This window comes from Hyperolius riggenbachi, chromosome 2 (assembly GCF_040937935.1).
Source record: "Hyperolius riggenbachi isolate aHypRig1 chromosome 2, aHypRig1.pri, whole genome shotgun sequence".
Classification (NCBI taxonomy): domain Eukaryota; kingdom Metazoa; phylum Chordata; class Amphibia; order Anura; family Hyperoliidae; genus Hyperolius; species Hyperolius riggenbachi.
In genome coordinates this window covers 541965498-541986247 of record NC_090647.1, presented here as the reverse complement: position 1 = coordinate 541986247, position 20750 = coordinate 541965498, and the positions used below count along the sequence as shown (strand labels likewise).

At 44.4% G+C, this 20750-nt stretch overlaps 1 protein-coding gene across 4 annotated transcripts in view; it reads right to left on the bottom strand.

Annotated features, from left to right (window-relative positions):
* The window catches only part of LOC137547311 (transient receptor potential cation channel subfamily V member 3-like), a 104009-nt gene that overhangs the window by 69073 nt on the left and 14186 nt on the right, over nt 1–20750 (bottom strand). For all 4 annotated transcript variants that reach the window (XM_068270760.1, XM_068270759.1, XM_068270761.1 and 1 more), the window contains exons 3-8: nt 12626–12700; nt 12121–12195; nt 11772–11864; nt 7144–7218; nt 6948–7028; nt 2242–2363 (exon numbers count right to left, since the gene is read on the bottom strand). In XM_068270760.1, the coding sequence (XP_068126861.1) occupies nt 2242–2363; nt 6948–7028; nt 7144–7218; nt 11772–11864; nt 12121–12195; nt 12626–12700 (521 nt within the window). The remainder of the gene's footprint in view (nt 1–2241; nt 2364–6947; nt 7029–7143; nt 7219–11771; nt 11865–12120; nt 12196–12625; nt 12701–20750) is intronic.

Sequence of the window (20750 nt, the reverse complement as noted above, 5' to 3'; positions counted from 1 at the left end):
TTGCTTTTACTTTCCACCTCGGGTTCTCTTTAAGAACGCAATCAAAGTGTAATGTGAGATGGGGTTCTTTGTCTTGGGAGCTTGAGGACTAATTTGTCTTTGTAGCCTGACACCCTACAGACATTGTAAAACGTGTGCAAAACCACATGCAAGACTGCCAGTGCAGCATGGCTTTTGTACAGAATTTCACAACCTATTCCCTGCAGTGTGTTAAAAAAAAACTCAAATCACATAACTTGGTATTTGGAGATAGTCTGTAAGATAAACACATAAGGGGGCTGTTATGCAAAACCAGGGGCATGACTACAAATCATGTCCCCGTCCCCCCAGCAAAACTTTGATGGGCCCCCCTTAACCACCCTGGCGTTCTATTAAATGCGCCAGGGTGGATGCGCAGCATTATTTTTTTATTTTTTTTTTCTATCATGTAGCTAGCCTAGCGCTAGCTACATGATTCTCCCCTCCCTGCGGCATCCGCCCAGCCCCTCCGATTGCCGCCACGTCGTCTTCCCAGAAGGAAATCCCGTTCTGAACGGGATTTCCTTTAGGGCTTCCCCCGTCGCCATGGCGACGATCGTGATGACGTCATCGATGTCGTGATGTCATTGGGAGTTCCGATCCACCCCTCAGCGCTGCCTGGCACTGATTGGCCAGGCTGAGCACGGAGTTTCGGGGGGGCCCTCTAACGCAGCGGGTAGTGGCGCATCGGCGGCGGGCAGCAGCGATCAAGGTAGACATGCAGCTAGCAAAGTGCTAGCTGCGTGTATTTATAAAAAAAAACAAAAAACGGCCCACCAGGGCCTGAGCGCCGCCCTCCGGCAGTAATGGACGAGCTGAGCTCTTCGTTACTGCCAAGGAGGTTAATGTTCATAACCTCTCCCTTGCCTCCCCTTGATGAACCTCACCATGCTGTTAGGGTCACCAAGGTTCACCATCTTACATCTTATATGGGCCACAAAACAAGTGTGGCCATCAGGATCTTCCCACCCATAACAAGTGCAGCCATGAAAACACCTGATCTGGAGTATGGGAGGGAGGGAAGGTTAGTGGTTGCCCACTCCTTATATCCCCCCCCCTTTCTTATATCTGCCTCCCCCCTACAGTCGCAGGGGCTGCTCCCCTCAGTCCCCTGTAGTGACCTCCCTGCACAAAACCTCATAACTTATCTGATTTTAACCGTATGCATACAAATCATTTTAAACACCCTACAAGAAAAAAAAAAGCACTTAAAGAGAAACTCCGACCAAGAATTGAACTTTATCCCAATCAGTAGCTGATACCCGCTTTTACATGAGAAATCTATTCCTTTTCACAAACAGACCATCAGGGCTGTATGACTGATATTGTAGTGACTCTTGAGTACGTACTCCTGGTAGTTTCCTGTCTGTGAACCTTGCTGTATTGTGGGAAATAGCTGTTTACAGCTGTTTCCAACTGCCAAAAAGAGCATGCAGCAGCTACATCACTTGCCAGCAGTAAAAATGTCACCATGTGATAAATGTCAGAATATAAATCCGGGATTTAAAATATTTTACAATGGGCAAACACTGACTAAATCATTTATTCTTAATTATTGTAAAAATGAAGCATTTTTTTATTACATTATTTTCACTGGAGTTCCTCTTTAAAGGGATCTTAGCAGCTCCTGGTGTCAAATAGCTGAAAGGGCTGCCATGTTTGAGATGTTAACCACCCTGCTTCCTTTTCACTGCGAATTTCCAAGGTTTGGTGTAAAATTCATGTGTGGCTATTGTTTCTGTTCGAAGTACAATCTTTTTACTCATACCCCCCCCCCCCCCCCATAATGCTTAATGGATTTGTTTGATCTACGCTTGTGGGTAATTAAGTCTAATTGGGTGCGTTAAAGTGTTTGAATTAAGTCTAATTAGGTGAGTTATTTTATCTGCCTTCCATCTTCTGTTAAAGGACACAAGGACTAAAGGTGCATACACACGCACTACGGCCGCCAACGACGAGTCCGTCAGACCCTCCCGCTGGGCGGACTTTCAGGCGACAGTAGCGCGTGTGTACGCACTGTCGGCAGACTGATAAGGCTGTTTGTGAATGATCCGCTGGGCGCCGAAAGGGAAGGGAAACTTATCAAAGCTAACAAGTCATATCAGATATAGAGACTTTTTCAATTTCTGTCTACATCCAACACATAGCCACTCGTTTTCTTGTGTTTTCTCATGTTATTTTGAAATGGAAAATGAAAAAGTTATTTTCATACTTGCTAATTACCTTTTGAAGATAGATCTTTTATATCTTTCAGAAGTTTCTTGACTGATTCACTGCGCCCTTCAGAAAAAGCTTGTGATAAAAGGCGCCTACAATCCCGTCGCTTTTCCGTGAAGTCATTTCTCCTAGAATGGGAAGGAAAAGAGACATATAAAGATGTTTTTATTAGCATCAAATACAAATTTGCATTTCACACCCAATGAGAAATGTACTGCCACTGCAGAAATTAGCCCAGAGAGATTTCACAGTGCTCTTCCAAGTGGCCCAAATTTAATCAGGCTTTAACCACTTGAGGACCCACCCTTTACCCCGCACAGATCAGGGTGCAGGCAGAGCGACCAGATCGCCCCCCTTTTTTCCCCACTAGGGGGATGATGTGCTGGGGGGGGTCTGATCGCTTCTGCCTGCCTGTGTGTTGTGGGGGGGGCACCTCAAAGCCCCCCTCCGCGGCGAAATTCCCCCCCTCCCTCTCATCCCTGTCCCCCCTGGCAATCTGGGCTGCACAGGACGCTATCCGTCCTGTGCAGCCAGTGACAGGCTGTCCCCTGTCACATGGCGGCGATCCCCGGCCGCTGATTGGCCGGGGATCGCCGATCTGCCTTACGGCGCTGCTGCGCAGCAGCGCTGTACAATGTAAACAAAGCGGATTATTTCCGCTTGTGTTTACATTTAGCCTGCGAGCCGCGATCGGCGTCCCGCAGGCTATTCACAGAGCCCCCCACCGTGAATTGACAGGAAGCAGCCGCTCGCGCGAGCGGCTGCTTCCTGATTAATTAGCCTGCAGCCGGTGACGCAGAACTGCGTCGCTGGTCCTGCAGCTGCCACTTTGCCGACGCGCGGTATGAGTGCACGGTCGGCAAGTGGTTAAAGAAGAACTGTAGTGAAAATAATGAATATAGGTCTTTTATTTTTACAATATTAATTTATAGATTACTTAGTCAGTGTTTGCCCGTTGTAAAATCTTTCCTCTCCCCGATCTACATTCTGAAGTTAATCACAGATGGCAACATTTTTAATACTGCCACGTGATCTCTGCGGAATGATCGGTAACTGAGAGTGCACTGCTTGCTTGCAAGTAAGAAATGGCCATTATTTAGCACAATGCAACGAGGTTCACACAGACAGGAAATTGTCATGGCCATGGCCCTGCCATCACACTATGGGAGGGGTTTCACCACAATATCAGTCACAAATATGTCCCTGAGAAAATATGCATAGGGTAGCACTGTACAGACTCAAAGTCCCATCACCGTTACACCTGTGATCCAAAATGCCACCTTCACAAGATAACAGACCACCTGATAAGAGATAGGCACCCCCCACTCAGCACGCACTCACCCCGGCATCCTCTTAGGCAAGAGGAGTATAGATCGCTTTAGGGTTTTTTTCAGTAATGTATTGACAGGCAGCGGGATCTAAATGACCTCCAATCTGCAATGCACTAGGACTCAAAAATATCAATAATAGTGACGTACTGTTTATTTAAAAAAAAGTTAAAACCAGATATTGTGCTCACAATATACCTATAGGAGAATATGAGCATGTAGTATAGTGCTCCCACCGCCTCAACCTCTGCAATCCAAGTTCCTCAGATGCCAAGCTGCGTCTCCATTAAAACTCCCTTCGCCTTGCACCCCTGTAGACTCCGCCCCATGTAATATAATGGTGTTGCTGGGATACCGCTCCCACCACCTCAACCATAAAGTATAATGGTGTTCCCAGCCCGGACACCGCTTTCAATGCCTCAACCATGTAGTATAGTGGTGTTCCCAGCCCGGACACCGCTCCCACCACCTCAACCATAAAGTATAATGGTGTTCCCAGCCCGGACACCGCTTCCACCACCTCAACCATAAAGTATAATGGTGTTCCCAGCCCGGACACCGCTTCCACCACCTTAACCATAAAGTATAAAGGTGTTCCCAGCCCGGACACCGCTTCTACCGACTCAACCATAAAGTATAAAGGTGTTCCCAGCCCGGACACCGCTCCCACCACCTCAACCATAAAGTATAATGGTGTTCCCAGCCCGGACACCGCTTTCAATGCCTCAACCATGTAGTATAAAGGTGTTCCCAGCCCGGACACCGCTCCCACCACCTCAACCATAAAGTATAATGGTGTTCCCAGCCCGGACACTGCTTTCAATGCCTCAACCATGTAGTATAAAGGTGTTCCCAGCCCGGACACCGCTTCCACCACCTCAACCATAAAGTATAATGGTGTTCCCAGCCCGGACACCGCTTCCACCACCTCAACCATAAAGTATAAAGGTGTTCCCAGCCCGGACACCGCTTCTACCGACTCAACCATAAAGTATAAAGGTGTTCCCAGCCCGGACACCGCTTCTACCGACTCAACCATAAAGTATAAAGGTGTTCCCAGCCAGGACACCGCTCCCACCACCTCAACCATAAAGTATAATGGTGTTCCCAGCCCGGACACCGCTTCCACCACCTCAACCATAAAGTATAAAGGTGTTCCCAGCCCGGACACCGCTTCTACCGACTCAACCATAAAGTATAAAGGTGTTCCCAGCCCGGACACCGCTCCCACCACCTCAACCATAAAGTATAATGGTGTTCCCAGCCCGGACACCGCTTTCAATGCCTCAACCATGTAGTATAGTGGTGTTCACAGGACACCACCCCCACCGCCTCCACCGAATACCAAATAATACTAAATAATAGTGCAGTTCCAGTACAGATCATGTGTCAAACTGAATATATAACTGTGAGAAAGCGCGGAGGAGCCGCCGCCATGAGCCAGCGGCGGGCGGCTCCTTCCGCACTCAGCAATTACTCGCATGGAGAGGCAGCCGCCTCCTCGCATCATGAGGCGGCTGCCTCCGTGCATCAGCCTGCAGAACGCGGCGAAACCGCCGCGTTGGATGCGGCGGGTAGCCGGCAGGTCCCCGCTGCGGAGACACCGCAGAGCGGGGCTGCCGTGGCTGGGACTCGTAGTCCCCCAGGGTTCAGAGTGACGCGCGCGCGCGCACTCAGACAGGACTTAGTACACTCAAGAGGGAGTCAGCTGTCCAGGCAGGTCAGCTGACTCTAGCTCCACTCCCCATTGGTCCAGCAATCAGGGAGGTGCTGGGGGACACCTTTTAGTATATATACTGCTGGCTGTTCATTCATTCCTCGTCTGGCGTTGCGTTCACATACGTGGGAGCACCCAGATCCGTTAGTCAGATCCGTTAGTGTGCCGGGACCAGCTGGAGCTGTAATCCTACACTAAGCTAGATTCTGTTGATAGCTTAAAGTACTAGTTTGATTGTGATTATCTGTTATGACCTTTGCCTGCCTCGACTATCCTCCTGAACTCTGACCTTGTACCTCGTTATATCTGATACTCCGTTGCTGAACCCAGCCTGTACTTTGACTCCGCCTCTGCCTCTTGATTTTGTACCCCGATATTTCTGATACCTGTTGCCGAACCCTGCCTGTACCTAGACTCCGCCTCTGCCTACTGAATCTGTACCTTATCTGTCCGTGTGTTTACGACCTGGCTGGTCCGACCTCGAGAACCGACCTCACGATTGGAGGCGGTTCCTCGTCCTGTTAGTGACACTTGCGCCTGAGTGTCACTTTCGGACTTTCCTTCCCACTGTAAGTCTGACTCCTCCCGTCTCGGAGAGCTCAGACCTGTGGAAGGAATCTGTGCAGTTCTCCTTGCTGCACTGAGGCTTGTCCTCTATATTACTGTTGCACCAATCACACACTCTACTCAGGTGACCAGAGGTTAGTTAGTATATTGGATTATCGGTGATACTGCAGATCACATATAATCTGGTATACGTCTGTATTTCCCGTGATACTGCAGATCACCGGTAATCAGACCTCTCTGTGCTTCACCGAGCGTTACAATAACTTGAGTTATCTGTATATTATAAGTTGTTTGGAGTTTATATTTATATATGTATACTCATTCCCAATGTATGTGTTTTTAATTGTTCTCTTTTCATCTTTCTTCTTGCAGGGAGAATAGACTACCGCGTTATTTAGCGCTGCCATAATAACATACCAGGCTGGAACGTATGTGGCCTCCCATTGATACTGTTGAAGGTTCTGCCGGCGTGCAGATTGATATCACTAGCTGAGAAGGCTGTGGCGGTGAATAGAGGAGAATCCAATTGGATTAGCTCCGGAAAAGGGGTGGATCTTTTGTTTCCCCGCATGGTGGTTTGGATGGCTCGGAGCGGTGCGATTGCATTGTATGCTCGGTAATGGGAAGCATATGGTAGCGATGAGTCCCTCCCCTTCCCCTCCCCTGACCTTGTCCTAATGTTAATGTATGTATTTAAGATTGCATTGTAACGGTGATGGGTTTAGTCTCTGAGGAAGCAGGCGTTGTGCTTGCGAAACGGCTGTCAGGCCACCATCTTTTGTAGCTGTATCTGTTATGGTGGGATGAAATAAAGCGGTGGTTTGCTTTGCAACTCATCTGGTGCCCGGAATTTTTTCCTTCTGCATGGTATCATTACTACTTGGTTCGGAGGAACAGTGAGTCACCAAAGACCTCCCAGAAGGTTTGCCCTGCATCTGGTGCCAATCTACATTTTCTCTTTAACCTTATGAATATAAGGAGGGATGAATGGAGAGAAGTTTAGATTGTGATCAAATCTGTCAAATACATTTCTTAAAAAAAGTATTATAAAATCTATTTCAGCAAAAACAAGACAAACAACAAAACATAGGTCTACATACCCTCCATCTACAGAATCCATAGAGGAGCTTAATAATAGGCAGCCACTCATAAAAGAAATAGTTTCCTCAGGTCCACAGAGACTGAATTTGAAACACAAAAAGGTGTTTTTATTAAAGCAGACCTCCGATGTAAAAATATGTAAGTAGGATATAATTAACAACATCTTACAGACCATCTCAATTCTGTAGTAAGTACCTGGTGTCTGATCTGCCAACCAAGCTGATCCTCTTATCTTCATCTGAAGGGGGCTCTAATTCTTCATGTGATTCGCTATGAGAAAATTATACATTAATACAATAGAATAATTCCATAAGCCATTTGCCAGATTTCTACAACCTCAACCTAAATGACTGCATAAATCTGATTTAAGTAAAGGCTCATACACACGTCAGCATAACGCACAACCAACCGCACAAATAGTTGTATACATCAGGGGTGCTCATCCGGATTCCGTATATCTGGGTAACCTTGATATCCAAACATTTTTACGCTATCTGGATCAGATTCCGGATTTCTATAGAAATCCGGATAGCTATCTGCGGATATTTAGCCGCATAACCCAGATATCTGCGGATATTGCGGATATCCAGATACGAAATACTGTAACTAAGGAGATGACATCCTGGAGCCAATCAGAGGGCTCCCAGCAGAAGCCCTAGCAACCAATCACAGAGGGGAACCCTGACCAGCCCCACCTAACCTCATTTAGCCAATCCGAGGGCTCCCAGCCTACACCCTGGCAGCCAATCACAGAAAGGAACACTGGCCAACCCCCCCTGTATAATAAGGAGGGCTGCCATGATGAGACATATCGTCTTAGCTTGCTGAATGCTCACTGAGAGTCATGCTCCAGTGCTGGTGGCCTAGCAAGGGGGCTGTACACAGTTAGAAACCTAAAGCCTAAAACTGTTCAGTGATTAACCCCTTCACTACTATCACCAGACTATTATTAAATTGTTGATTAGCTTGACTGATGTCATACTGTGACAGTCAGAGTGTGTGCTCCAGTGCTGCTGGGCCTAGTAGAAAGGGCTGTACACAGTGATAAGCTGTTCAGTGATTAACCCCTTCACTACCACTACACTATTGTTAAATCGTTAATTAGCTTGATTGATGTCATTGTAAGACAGTCAGTGTGTGCTGCAGGCAGCTGCTATGTGTCTGTTTGTGTGCTTTGCACAGACCAGGCCAGCTGCTGCCTGCTGGCCAGCTATTAGCCTTAGGTATAGGTTAGGTAGGTTAGGGATTAGGGGATAGGAGGATTACTGTGTTATTGTGTAGTTAGTACTGTAGTACTGCAGTCAGTGTGCTAGTAGTTGTTAGAGTAGTAGTACTACTGTGTCAGCTTTCTACAGAACTGCTGTGCTGTGAGCAGTGGCAGTGTGACAGTTAGTGTGCATTAGTGTCTTCTCCTCTGCTGTCTGACTGTCACTCGGCACTTGGCAAGTGACACGTTCTAAGTGCCAATTGCCATGTGCCATGTCCGGCATGCTCCTGGCACACGTTACACCTGCTGCTGCATTGCCCTGCTCCTGCTGCCTGTGCAGCTCCCACCGCCAGGCCAGGATGCCACAGGCCACTGATACCACCTATATTTAACCTAAAACACAATTGCAATTGTAATTTTTTGGAGGTGTCTTGGCTGAAAACTGCCATGTCCCAGTTGTGCGGTTGGACTTTGGACACAATGTGGGGTGCACGACCGCTGTCTGGAACCTAGGCCTAATGTTAATTGACAGCCATTTTTTGGGGGGGGGGGGAGGGGGGGATTTTAAGTCCCAACATCATCAGTTAGTGTTCCCCTTTAAAAAATAATGATGCTACATGCTTCATTTACCCTTAAAAACGTTTTTAAAGCAATTTAAAGGGCACTCCCGGTTTTTATATCCGAAACAATAGAATTTTACTGTAGTAATCAGAATACCATGGAAATTATAGGCCATTCACAAAACTCGGGGATACTCGGAATTCTTGTGATTGGTCTAAAATTATTGCGATAAAAATTCTGCCTTGTCTGATTGGTCCAATGCTTTTGAGTTCTGTGACTGGTCCAAAATTACTGATTTGTGGTAATGCAGTATTTTAGCAGAACTCCGTTTTCCGATGGGAAATGCCGAAATTCCAATTCCGTGGAATCTGAGTGAGGATCCTTAGTTATTGTTCTCTAAGGTATGTCACACAGTATCCTTCTCCACATCTGCTATTGCTTGTCTCATGACTGACGTGAGGACCTTCTGTTTTCGTCGTATGGTCTTCACTTTTTCTTTCTTCTTCTCTCTCTGACTTAAGGATTGCTAAATTGGCTCAGAGGTAACCCAAAAATTATGGTTACATAAGCACTTTGGTGATGAATACTGTTCACATGGGTTCTCGGCATAGTTTATCTATGTTAGAAACTCTTAAAGGGAACCAGAGATGAATGATTCACACAAAATAAACATATCAGTTGATAGCTTGAAAAGAATAAATGCTCTACCTGATAATTTCGCCACTCTGGTGTGCCTTTTTGAGTGTTTTTTATCCATTATTGCTCCAGGAAAAATCCAATATGGCCGCCGGCTCATATCCCTTCTGCTTCCAGGTTATAAGCTGTTCTGGATGTGCTGTCTAGCCTCTATGAGACTATAGACAAGCAGGGCTGCTACTGCAGCCTTTCATCTGTGTGCTTTCAACTTTATTATTCTGGTATGATGTGTGGCTGCCTGTAGGAAGTGTCTCTCATAGAAATTAAACTGCATACAGTAGATAATGACAGGCTGCACAGTGCACACAGATACACTTGTCTGTTTCAGAGCATCTTTCTCGGCAGCAGCAGCCCCTCCCATGTCATCAGAGCTCTAAGTATGCAAAGCAGGAAAGCTGAGCCACAAGGAGGCAGGCTTGGGCTTGAAAAGACTCCACAGAAGACTGACTCAGCTGTAATGATTCCAGGTCAAACCTAGACTGAATGCTCAGTCGGGGATTCTTATCACAGCTGATAACAGACAGATTAGGCAGAGAAGAATAAAACTAAAAGCAGGGTAGTTGTTTACTGTCATGTTCCCACTGATAAATGTAATAAAATACATGAGGGTGCTTCGTCTCTGGTTCTCTTTAAATATAAGCCCTGTTAATTGTACTTTGTTTGAGGACCTGTTTGATCTAATTTGTATGTTCTTGGCTAGTTTCAATAAAAACTTAAATTTAAAAAATAATTAATTTACAATGACCTGCACTTCTGTAGTTCGCATGTGTGAGCGGAGCTGGACGTCTGCAGAATTACTCGGGCTCCCAATGACTTCCAAAGCCTCCCGCAGTGGCAGGGATCAGTATTCGACCGATTAGTCGGATGCTGCTTACGGGGTGACAACGCTGAAATGCAGGGGCCAGGAGAGGAGTGGGAAGGCTCTACAGGACCCAGACCCTTCCCTCTCCATAGGTGAGTACAGAGGCAGCCTTTGGGGGGGCAAGTTGGGTCATTGTCCCAAGCCCCGCATCTGAAGAGAACCCCGCATGTCATGCCCGCTATACCATACTCATTGTGGTGGTGGTGAAGGAAAGGTCTACAGAAGTCTAGTTGTTCGTGTTCTGAGAAGTGTTTCATTTACAAATACTCAGATCTTCCTATTTTGTTTTATGCACCTTATATTTTGCACCAACCTCCCTTTTATTGCTTAGGTTTTTGTCTTCAGCATACTTTACTGTACTATGCCTTTTTCATTTTTGTAATAAATTTCTGCTCTGACATGAAGCTTGCCAAATGTCAGATTAAGATTAAGGTAACGTGCAAGAGCCTCAGCCTGAGAGGCCCAGGGGCATTTAGGTCAGTTCCTATATTGGCTGGCTTAGTGGCCAAGTTTTTAAACAATAATAAGGCATACTGCATTAGAGGTGGACAAGCCCGTGACTGTGGTGGTACGGTATATGGCCTACACTTATGGCTCTAGGCCCTGCATATGACACTTGCACCTGCCCCGCATACTCTAAGGCCACCTCTGGGAGTGTATCTTTTTTTTTTTAAACTTACAATTCATACTGTAGCAAAAAAAGAGAGCCCCTGGGGATACTTACTTCAGAAGGGGGAAAGCATTTGGATCCTAATGAGGTTTCCCATGTCCTCTTCACCATCCGGAATCCAGCGTTTGCAGCCCCTGAAAAATCAGCTGGCTGTGACGCAGGTCCAGTAGCAAGTTGCCTACACAGCAGAGTAGACCCGATCGGGCTCAGCTATTTTCACCGAAGCCCATCGGAAAGCAGCTATTGCGTCTGTGCAGGAGTGTGGAAGGTCAATATTTCAGCCGCTGTTCGGGGGCTGTCAGCACTGGAACCTGGAGGGTGAAAAGGACCGGGAATCCTCATTAGGATCCCCCACGAGGTAAGTACCCCCCAGGGGCTCTTTTTGTTTATTACAGATTTGGGCCTGAACTCATTCACAACACAAGGAAAACACAGAGTAATCCACCTTGCTTGTGTTCCCCCTCAGCTGCAAGTAATCACAATGTAATTTGAGCCCTCAGGTGTGTCAGCACAGGGATTTTGTCAGTCCTGGCAGCCTCAGCTAATTTGTAAACACAGGATGTTAACCGTTAATTTGCTTCCATGAAAGCAAGTAGTAGACACTGTAGATTTATTGTAGGAGTTCTGTAAGCAGTAACAAAGAAATGTTTTTCTTTAAAGGTTATTATTGCTTTTCTTTTAGAGCAGAGAGGAAGTTCTGAGTTCAGATCCGCTTTAAGAGGCCAGCGACCCATGGTACTGATGAGGTTAAAAAGCACTTTAAAATCTCTTTCAGCCAAAACAAAAGCAACAAGAAAAAAACAAAACAAAAACATAGGTCTACCTACCTATTTACATCTACATTAGAATCCATAGGGGCGCTGAATGATAGGTGGCGAGCACTCAAGAAAGCCATAGGTGGTACTTCAGGTCCCGAGAGGCTGAATTTGAGACACATAAAGGTGTTTTTTATTAAAGTAGACCTCCGGTGTAAGAAAATGCAAGTTAGATATAATTAGCAACCATTGATGTGTGAAAATACCAATATTTTTTTTGCATGAATTTTCACGAAAACAATGTTAAATACGATTTTTGAGGTGAAAATAAGTTCTGTTATATTTCACGTTTTTCACAATTTTTTTTTCACAAACACTGTTAGCAACATCTCATAGACCATCTCAACTCTGTACTAAGTACCTGGTGTCTGATCCGCCAACCAAGCTGTTTCTCTCATCTTCACCTGAAGGGGGCTCCAGTTCTTCATGTGATTCGCTATGATGAAATGATAAACAAAAAACAGTAATAAAAAATACATTTATAGAATGATCTCATGAGCCATTTTCCGGATTTCTACAACCTCAACTTAAATGACTGGATAAATATGACTCGAGTAAGGTCTACAAACAGGGTCGTAACTAAAGTGGAGCAGTACCTACGATCATAGGGGGGCCCAGTGATTAAAAAACTACTATTATCTATTGGTATCTTATGTATTTTGTATATCCAAACATGATTTTCTGAGTGTTGCTAAATTTAAAATTCATTTATTTATAATATACATTTTTGATTATTATTCAATTTGCTTTTTTTTATCACCTTTGAAAACCCTGTGTCTGCTGCAAATGTATGTACAATATTTGATTTCATATATGTTACTGTATCAACGGCATATGTTTGGCGACCTCTACTTCGTAGTAAGTACCTTGCCTCCCTTTTGTCAATCAAGTGAATGGACTCCTTTTCAGATGACAATGACTCCATTTCTTCACGTGTTTTGCTATAAAAAATGATCAACAAAGAAAACAGTAATATTATAATTTGCATTGTGTGTACAGAATAATCTCATGAGTGAATTCCAGATTTCTACAACCTCGACTGAATTAACTTGATAAATATGACACAAGTAAGGTCTACAAAGATACTGTAAATCATTAACCAACTTTCATGAAATCAGAGAATCCAGATAGCCGCTCAGAACCACACAAGACAACAGTGGACAGTGCAGGACCTTAAGTTATGCCAAACCCAGTACAATGTTCAATGAAAAAGAACAGATACGCACAATGTCCAACAATGTCCTAAACCCTTTAAAATCCTATGTCACACTATGTCCAACATTGGCATTTTCCTCCATAGGACCAATATTGGACAAGATCTAGTCCGGTACGGTGTCATCCTTGAGCAAAGTGTCAGACTTCAGCACCATGCAGTGCCACGTTATAACAAAAGCTTAGGAGAAAAGTGAATTGCATTGGCCGTTTGTATAATAAAGTTAAAGCCTTGTCCCAGTCCTCTTTGTCCCAAATCAAGGTGCCACTTATCTTTGCTTTTTTTGAAGGTAACACTGCAAAGGACTACCAGTGTCGACTATATCTGAGAGACAACCTATTCAGACCTATTTTTAGTGGTTTAGAGGTTTTTAAACTCTGTCAGGCATCTACGTATTAAGTGAGATGGCTTGAGAGAACGATACTATTGGGTGACCTGTAATTGGAGAAACTAGGTGGGGCTAGGTATATCTTGGGAGATGGGCCATTGCTGATGGACTAAGGCCTCCCCGAGACAAACTGACATATTTGGGGCCATGTAGCTCTATCCCAGGCCAAAGGAATTCAAGTGTAGACCCGGGCCAAAATTCATGTTATCTAGTATGGGCATTATAGGTAGACATAGATTAAAAGTATGTCGAACTCTATCACCAGACAGGTCTTCAAACAGACTGAACCAATATCCCTGTCCAAGAGATATTTCAAGCTTCTGACTTAGAAATTCATTTTAAAGTTGCTGAGGTCGCTGACAATCTCAGCCACCTTTGTAAATTCTTTATTTAACTATTTTTTAACAGTATAACAAGGATATACAAAGCCATATTTGCATTGATACAATCTTATATCTAGGAGGAGTATACAACAAATGGTCAAGTATAAGTGCGATAAATACAATGCACAATTTTTCAGCAAGCCAGCGCTGAACCTATAGGAATGTATACATAACCTATCAAGTTTCACATACACAAGATAAAACAATAACGCTATCCGATTAGAATAGCACATCAGATGAGGGTCTTTAGCCTTTAGAAAAACTGTTAGGTGTCTGGGAGCCCAAAGGGGAACTCACATCCCAGGGCACCTATAGAGATTATAAGATAGTAGGGCCCACATCTCTTACGCCAGGGCTTTATTTATAACGTAGTGGCGTAAAACTTTTACTTAGAGATACTTCTAGGAACTCATCCTAGCTGAACATGAGTAATCTTGAGAACAGGGACATTAGTAGAAAGAGAGAGTGAAGAAAAGTAAAAGAGAAGAGCAAGACAGGAAAGTTTAGATTTAGGTTTATGTGGCGGGACCTCCCTCCCTACAAGCTGTAAGATAGGTGCTAGCTCACCTAGTTTCATTGAATAACAATGTAGGGGGAGGGGAAGCTTATGTCAAAGTGCTCACGAATGAGAGGCAGAGAGCAGATCCTTATATTTGTCAGATTCCAAAAATTCATGCCAAGGCATCCAGGTGCGGGAGCATTGCTCAGTAGTGTTATGAATGGAGGCGGTTAATGATTCCATCTCACAGATAAATTTGAGCTCTGCTATCCATTCTAGGATTGATGGAGGATTAGTATCTTTCCAGTGTCTGGTTATAGAGACTCGTGCAGCCTGCAGTAGATGTTTCATTAAGGATTTTTTGACTTTTTTAACTGGTTTCTGTGTGTGGTATAATAGATAAAAAGCGGGATCTGATATCGGATCTGCATCCGTGAGCTCCTTGATATATAGTTGTACCTTAGTCCAGAAATCTCTAATCAAATAACAATCCCATAAGATGTGAAGCAACGTCCCTGTATGTTGCTTACATCTCCAACACTTTGGGTCCGCAGTGGGATATATTTTTTGTAATCTGCTGGGTGTAAGATACCAGCGAGTTAATATTTTGTAGTTAGATTCTTGTACCCTTGAGCATATCGAGGTTTTATGGTTTAATAAGATTATTTTTTCCCACTGCTCATCTGTAAAGGAAACCTGTAGTTCTGTTTCCCATTTTCCCTTCAAAGAGTGTGACCAGGTCTCATCAGAGCATAATAATTGATATATACAGGTCAGAGATTTTTTTATTGGACCTTGGCCACTACATAGTAGTTCAAAAGGTGTTAGAGGTCTGGACAGTTGGTCCCTCGTTCCGATTGAGTGCGCAAAATGGATAAATTGCATCAGACTCCATGGGTCTAGAAATGGGCAGTTGCGCTGATCTTGTAACTGCTGAATTGTACGCCATGTCTTACCTACTAGGAGATCTTTTGCCCTAAGAGCAGTGCCCATCCTCCAGGGTACATATGCGTTACTGCGACAACCTGGGGGGAACATTGTGTTATCTAGTATAGGCATTAAGGGTGAGGGCCAAGGGGAAAGATTGCTTAACATGCGATATTTCGAAAGGTTACTTAGAGTAGATTTAACTGATAGAGATTCTGTAGGTGGAGACTTTGAGTACCAAGGTAAAAGTGTAAGATCTTGATCAACCAAGGCAGATTCTACTTGTATCCATCTCTTCTGAGCAGTATGCCTATGCCAATCGACCATCCTGACCAGGCAGGCAGCAGCATGATATTTCCTAGCATCTGGTACTGCTAAACCTCCTTGTAACCTGGAAAGAACCATAGCGGCATATTTTATTCTGGCCCGTTTACCTTTCCAGATAAAGTTAAGGAATAATCTTTTAATTACATTAAAATGTAATCTCAGCCACCTTTAACAAATTTGGGAAAGAGATATGTGGGTAAGTGAATGTATAATAGAAGGCCGTCGGTGTATAGTGCTAATTTGGAATTTCCTCCTCTTGTTTGTAAGCCCTTAATTTTGGGATATGGTCTAAGTGCCTCTGCAAAGTGTTTGCTGCACATCATGTATAATAATGGGAAATGGGGGCAGCCCTGTCTAGTACCATTACTGATGCAGAAGACGTCCAACAAGATCCCATTTACTCTGATCCTGGCTATGTAAAATTACAAATAGATTACAAGAAATCAATGGAAATCCCAAATTGTAATTAGTTACATGTGGTTGATTGGGGAATGTTAACATGTGTTTCCTGAGCCAATTAAAGTGCCTATGCATGAATGAACGTGACTCCAATCAGGAACCATATTCATTATAAAAATGAAAGTAAAAATGATTGTGAAAAAGACACCAAACACTTCCTTGCAACATGATTAAAACTGAAATAAAAATACATAGAAAAATACATTTAGTATAGTTATAAACCCCTTCTAACCCTCCTCCCCAGTAGTTACCAAAAGAAAACACTTTCAAAATGTAAGGCTTGGTGGTGTATTCTCCACAGTCAGCATGCAACGCATGAGCTGGCGTGGAGGAGGTACACACACTAGCACAAGGAAACAGGCTATCCCTAGTATAGTGGAGGGGAGGACTGACTCCAATAGGAGATTGTGGCGCACAGAGCCGGTGCAGATCTGACAGCCACAAACAATGCTTTCGTTATAACGTCTCAGCGCAAAGTAGCGCTGAGCGCATAAACCAGAACTGAGGAGATCAGGACAGGTAGACAGAATGAACGCTTGCTAGCTAGCGGCTACTTAGCGACAGCAAGCGTCCAAAACCAGACAGACTGGAATGAGGCAGCCAATGCGATGCGGCGATGGCGTGCCTCACAAAGACAGGACAGGATAGTCAGAAAATAGCAGGATTAAGATAGATGAACGTAACACAGATAAATATACAATAAGTATGTTTTCCTAGCGTATTACAATTACAGCTATCAATGAAACTATTTGTAACGTCTGACTAACATATGTATATATCGGCAATGAACCGATATATGACATAAGCAGGAACGCTGACTAGGAATGGAGTAACACAGGGAACAGGACTCAGAAGGATTCGCTATCTCTTCGCAGAGATGAACGCAATCCACAAACGGTAACAGAACAGGATTCAGAAGGATTCGTTATCTCTTCGCAGAGATGAACGCAATCCACAAACAGTAACAGAACAGGATTCAGAAGGATTCGTTATCTCTTCGCAGAGATGAACGCAATCCACAAACGGTAACAGGACAGGATTCAGAAGGATTCGTTATCTCCTCGCAGAGATGAACGCAATCCACAAACGGTAACAGAACAGGATTCAGAAGGATTCGTTATCTCTTTGCAGAGATGAACGCAATCCACAAACAGAACCAGGAGCAGGGTAACTACCTCAGCACGGGTGGTCACGGTACGCGCAACCTACCAAAACGTGCTGGAAAGCTGACTAACTGCACACAGGATATAAACAGTTCGTGTACGTATACATCAGCGACACTGATGTATCAACGTAACACAAATACAAGGAAAATAATAAACGTGCTGGTATGCATATATATTGGCAATGAACCAATATATGATGCAAAGACCAGCAAAGTATCTTTAGAACAAGAAACACGATCGAGGGCTGAAGCGACAGCAAGACAGGCTTAAGCTGAAGCTATGAAAACCCAAGGAAACCCTGCAGGAAGCAGATCTTTATACTGAGGTCATCCAATGGGAGCAGACATGCAGATTCCCACACAGGTGAATGATAATCAGTCACAAGCTGACAGCAGGGAAAGACAGACAAAGCTATGCAGCTTGCATGGAAATAGGTCAGAACTGCCTGAGCTGCAGCACTACTACTTCCAGCAATAGCTGCTGCAGCAGCGATCATTACAGTACCCCTGCCTTTAAAAGCGGATTCCAGACGCTTTTCAAAACTGAAATTCCCAACAAAACAGTCTGACTGATAATTCATGATGACCGGGACAGCCCGGCAAGACCGAATTCCAGAATCAGTCCCCACAAGACTGGACCCATCAGAACCAGAACCTACAGAACCATGCCCATTAGTACTACAAGCCCCAGTGTGACACCCATCAGAACCATGATTTCCAGAAGAAAGCCCTCCGAAATTCCCTGAGCGATACCCACCACCTTCCAGGAACCGTTCAGAAACGCCAAAGCCTTTGCAATGCCCACCGGTACTGTCTTTACCAACACAAAACCCACTGTTGAACCAGTCCAAGGCACCAGGACAAGTTTTCTCAGAGACCTCCCAGAACACCTTGAAGCTCCAAAGAGATCCCCATAGGTCAGAATGCCCCTTAGGCTCACATGGAGAACTATCAAGAACCCCTATGGAACCTAGGGCAATTCCCGAGTCAGGGCCACAAGGACAAACATCAATATCAGGGCTTTCAGGGACCAGAACCATCTCTGGGCATGCAGGCAGACTGGCAACATCAGAACGTGTTCCCACTAAGGAAGCATCAGAGCACGCTAACACCTTAGACACACTTGGGCATTCTGGCACACAAAGAACATCTGGGCACACCGGCACAAGAGAAACCTCTGGGCATGTCAAGGAACTGTGAGCCTCAGGGTCAGCCAGGACAGGACCAAAACCAGGACTGGCCAAATAAAAATCATCATGACTACACTTCGCAACTACTGGACTTTTACACGAGAATGCTGGATCAGACTTAGATGTCGCTGACTCCAGCAAAGTCAGTAACAAATCAGATTCAGGGGCACTAACAAGACAGGACAAATCTTCTGATGTATGCACTGAACCAGATAGGGACTCCACAACTACCTCTGGACTGGACAGAGACTCATTTAATACACTGGATTGGAGCTCATGAGGCGCTGCAGAACAAGTCAGTATTGCAGCAGCCCCCACTGGACTAGGCAAAACTGAGGAATTCCCTGGACAGGAAGGGGACTCTGGAACCTCTGCCATAGCGGCCAGAGAACCAGAATCTTTCAGGATACAGGGCTGGGTTTCAGGAACACTCATCAGACCGGACTGAAATTCTGAGATTTCTATTATTTTGACCAGAGAATCAGAATTATCCATGTTACAGGGCAAGACTTCTGAAACATTCAGAGGACAGGGCTGGAGTTCCTCGGCTGTTACAACACTGGAGAGGGACTCAACAACATTGGTTAAATCAGACTGTGTACAAGGCAAGGTATCTAACACACTTGCTGACGAGGACAATATTTCAATGGCTTCTGCTTTGCTGGGCAGAAATTCATCAAGTTTTATTAGAGCAGACTGTAATTCAAAAACAGCTGCTAGACAAGTGAATATTACTGCAACACCAACTGAGGTAAGCAGTGCCTCAGACTGCTCTGCTAGAGGGTTTGAAATATCCAAAGTACTGGGTGAAGCATAAGACTCTGCGACCACAGCTTCACTGGACAGGATCACTGAACAGTCCATATTGCAGGGCAAAACCATGGAAGCACCTGCTGGACAGCATAATGATTCTGTGACCTGAGTTTCATTGGAGAGATCTACTGCACAATTCATGGTACAGGGCAAATTTACTGGAAGATTTTCTGAACAAGGTAATAATTCTGCGATTTCAGGTTCACATAGCAGATGCTCTGAGCTATTCACGAAACTAGAGCGAGGTGTAGAAACAGGAAGATCAAGACACAATGTTTGCGCATCTGAATCACCATTCATTTGTAAAATTGGAAAATTCAGATGCTGGGGTTCTGAGGTTTCTAGACAGGATTGCTGGGACTCGGAAACTGATGTAGTGCATCTATTGGCATCTGCTGGATCAGACAGGAGTTGAACTTTATTAACACATGTAATTTCTGCAGAAGTGTTTGCAGAGGCAGGCAAGATTTTTCTGGTGTCTGTTTCACTGAACAAAGAGTCATGAGTACTGGCTAGGCTGGACTCGGAAGTCAGCAGGACCTCTGGATTCTCTGCTGAGAAATTTGCGCAGGGCAAGGTTAAGAATGTACCAGTGGCTTCTGTTTTACTGGTAAGTAACACTGAGTTATCCATGGTACAGGGTGGAATTGCAGGAACTTCAATTTCACACAAAAAGAGCTCCGAATCACCTGCTGAATCAGCCAAAGGTGCTGAAGCAGGCGGGTCAGAACGCCAAATTTGCGAATTCGGAGTCACATAAAAATCATCCAAAATCAGTTCCCACACATCAATCAATGGAGCCACAAAGTCATACCCACACACACCAGTTTTTATTAGGTTATAGGCAGACTTAATGCATGCATTCAATACTAATTCACTTTTTGCACTGTAAAATTGACAAAATGAACTTGAATCATTCTTCTATTCATTGACCAGAGCTTCCATCTCTCCTTTCTCAAATGGAGGATTCCAAGCATACTTAACAGGCAGATCATGGTTTGCAGATATGATTGTAGCAGGGACATATATTGGGTTAATTAGCAGGTGATTGGCAGATTCCTTATTCCTAAGAATCTCCAATACCTGTAGCAAGTGCTGAACTGTAGTGTATGCAAACTTTCCTTGCTTCACAAATAAGTTGATTTGTTCAATACTCTGTAATATCTCCTCATAATCATACTCAGATAATTCTTTTAAACAAAAATCTTTATTTTCCCTAGCCAGGGAGGAAAGTTCATTAGTAGTTTCATAAGTCCATTTAACTCCCCTGAAAGCCAATTGCATTTCATTATCTGTTAATGGCAGAATCTCATTATAGGTCTCAGTCGCTAAGGATAACGACTCTGCAGATCGGACACGTTTCTTAGAACGTTTGCGTTTGGCCTTAGACCCTGCTGTTTTCCCTGCTGTTCTTGGTGATTTATTCAAGGCTGCAGGAAAATTATCAGTAACACTTTCTGCTTGCTGAACATTTTTGCAAGCAATTGAAGGAGTAGCTGATTGGCCTGCTGCCAGGAGTTCATTAAGAGGAAAAGGCAATGGATCTATGCGCAACCAGTTATGGATCACAAACGCTAGAAATTCCAGCGGTCTCTCTTTCAAATCGGAATGATTGAGAACATCAAAT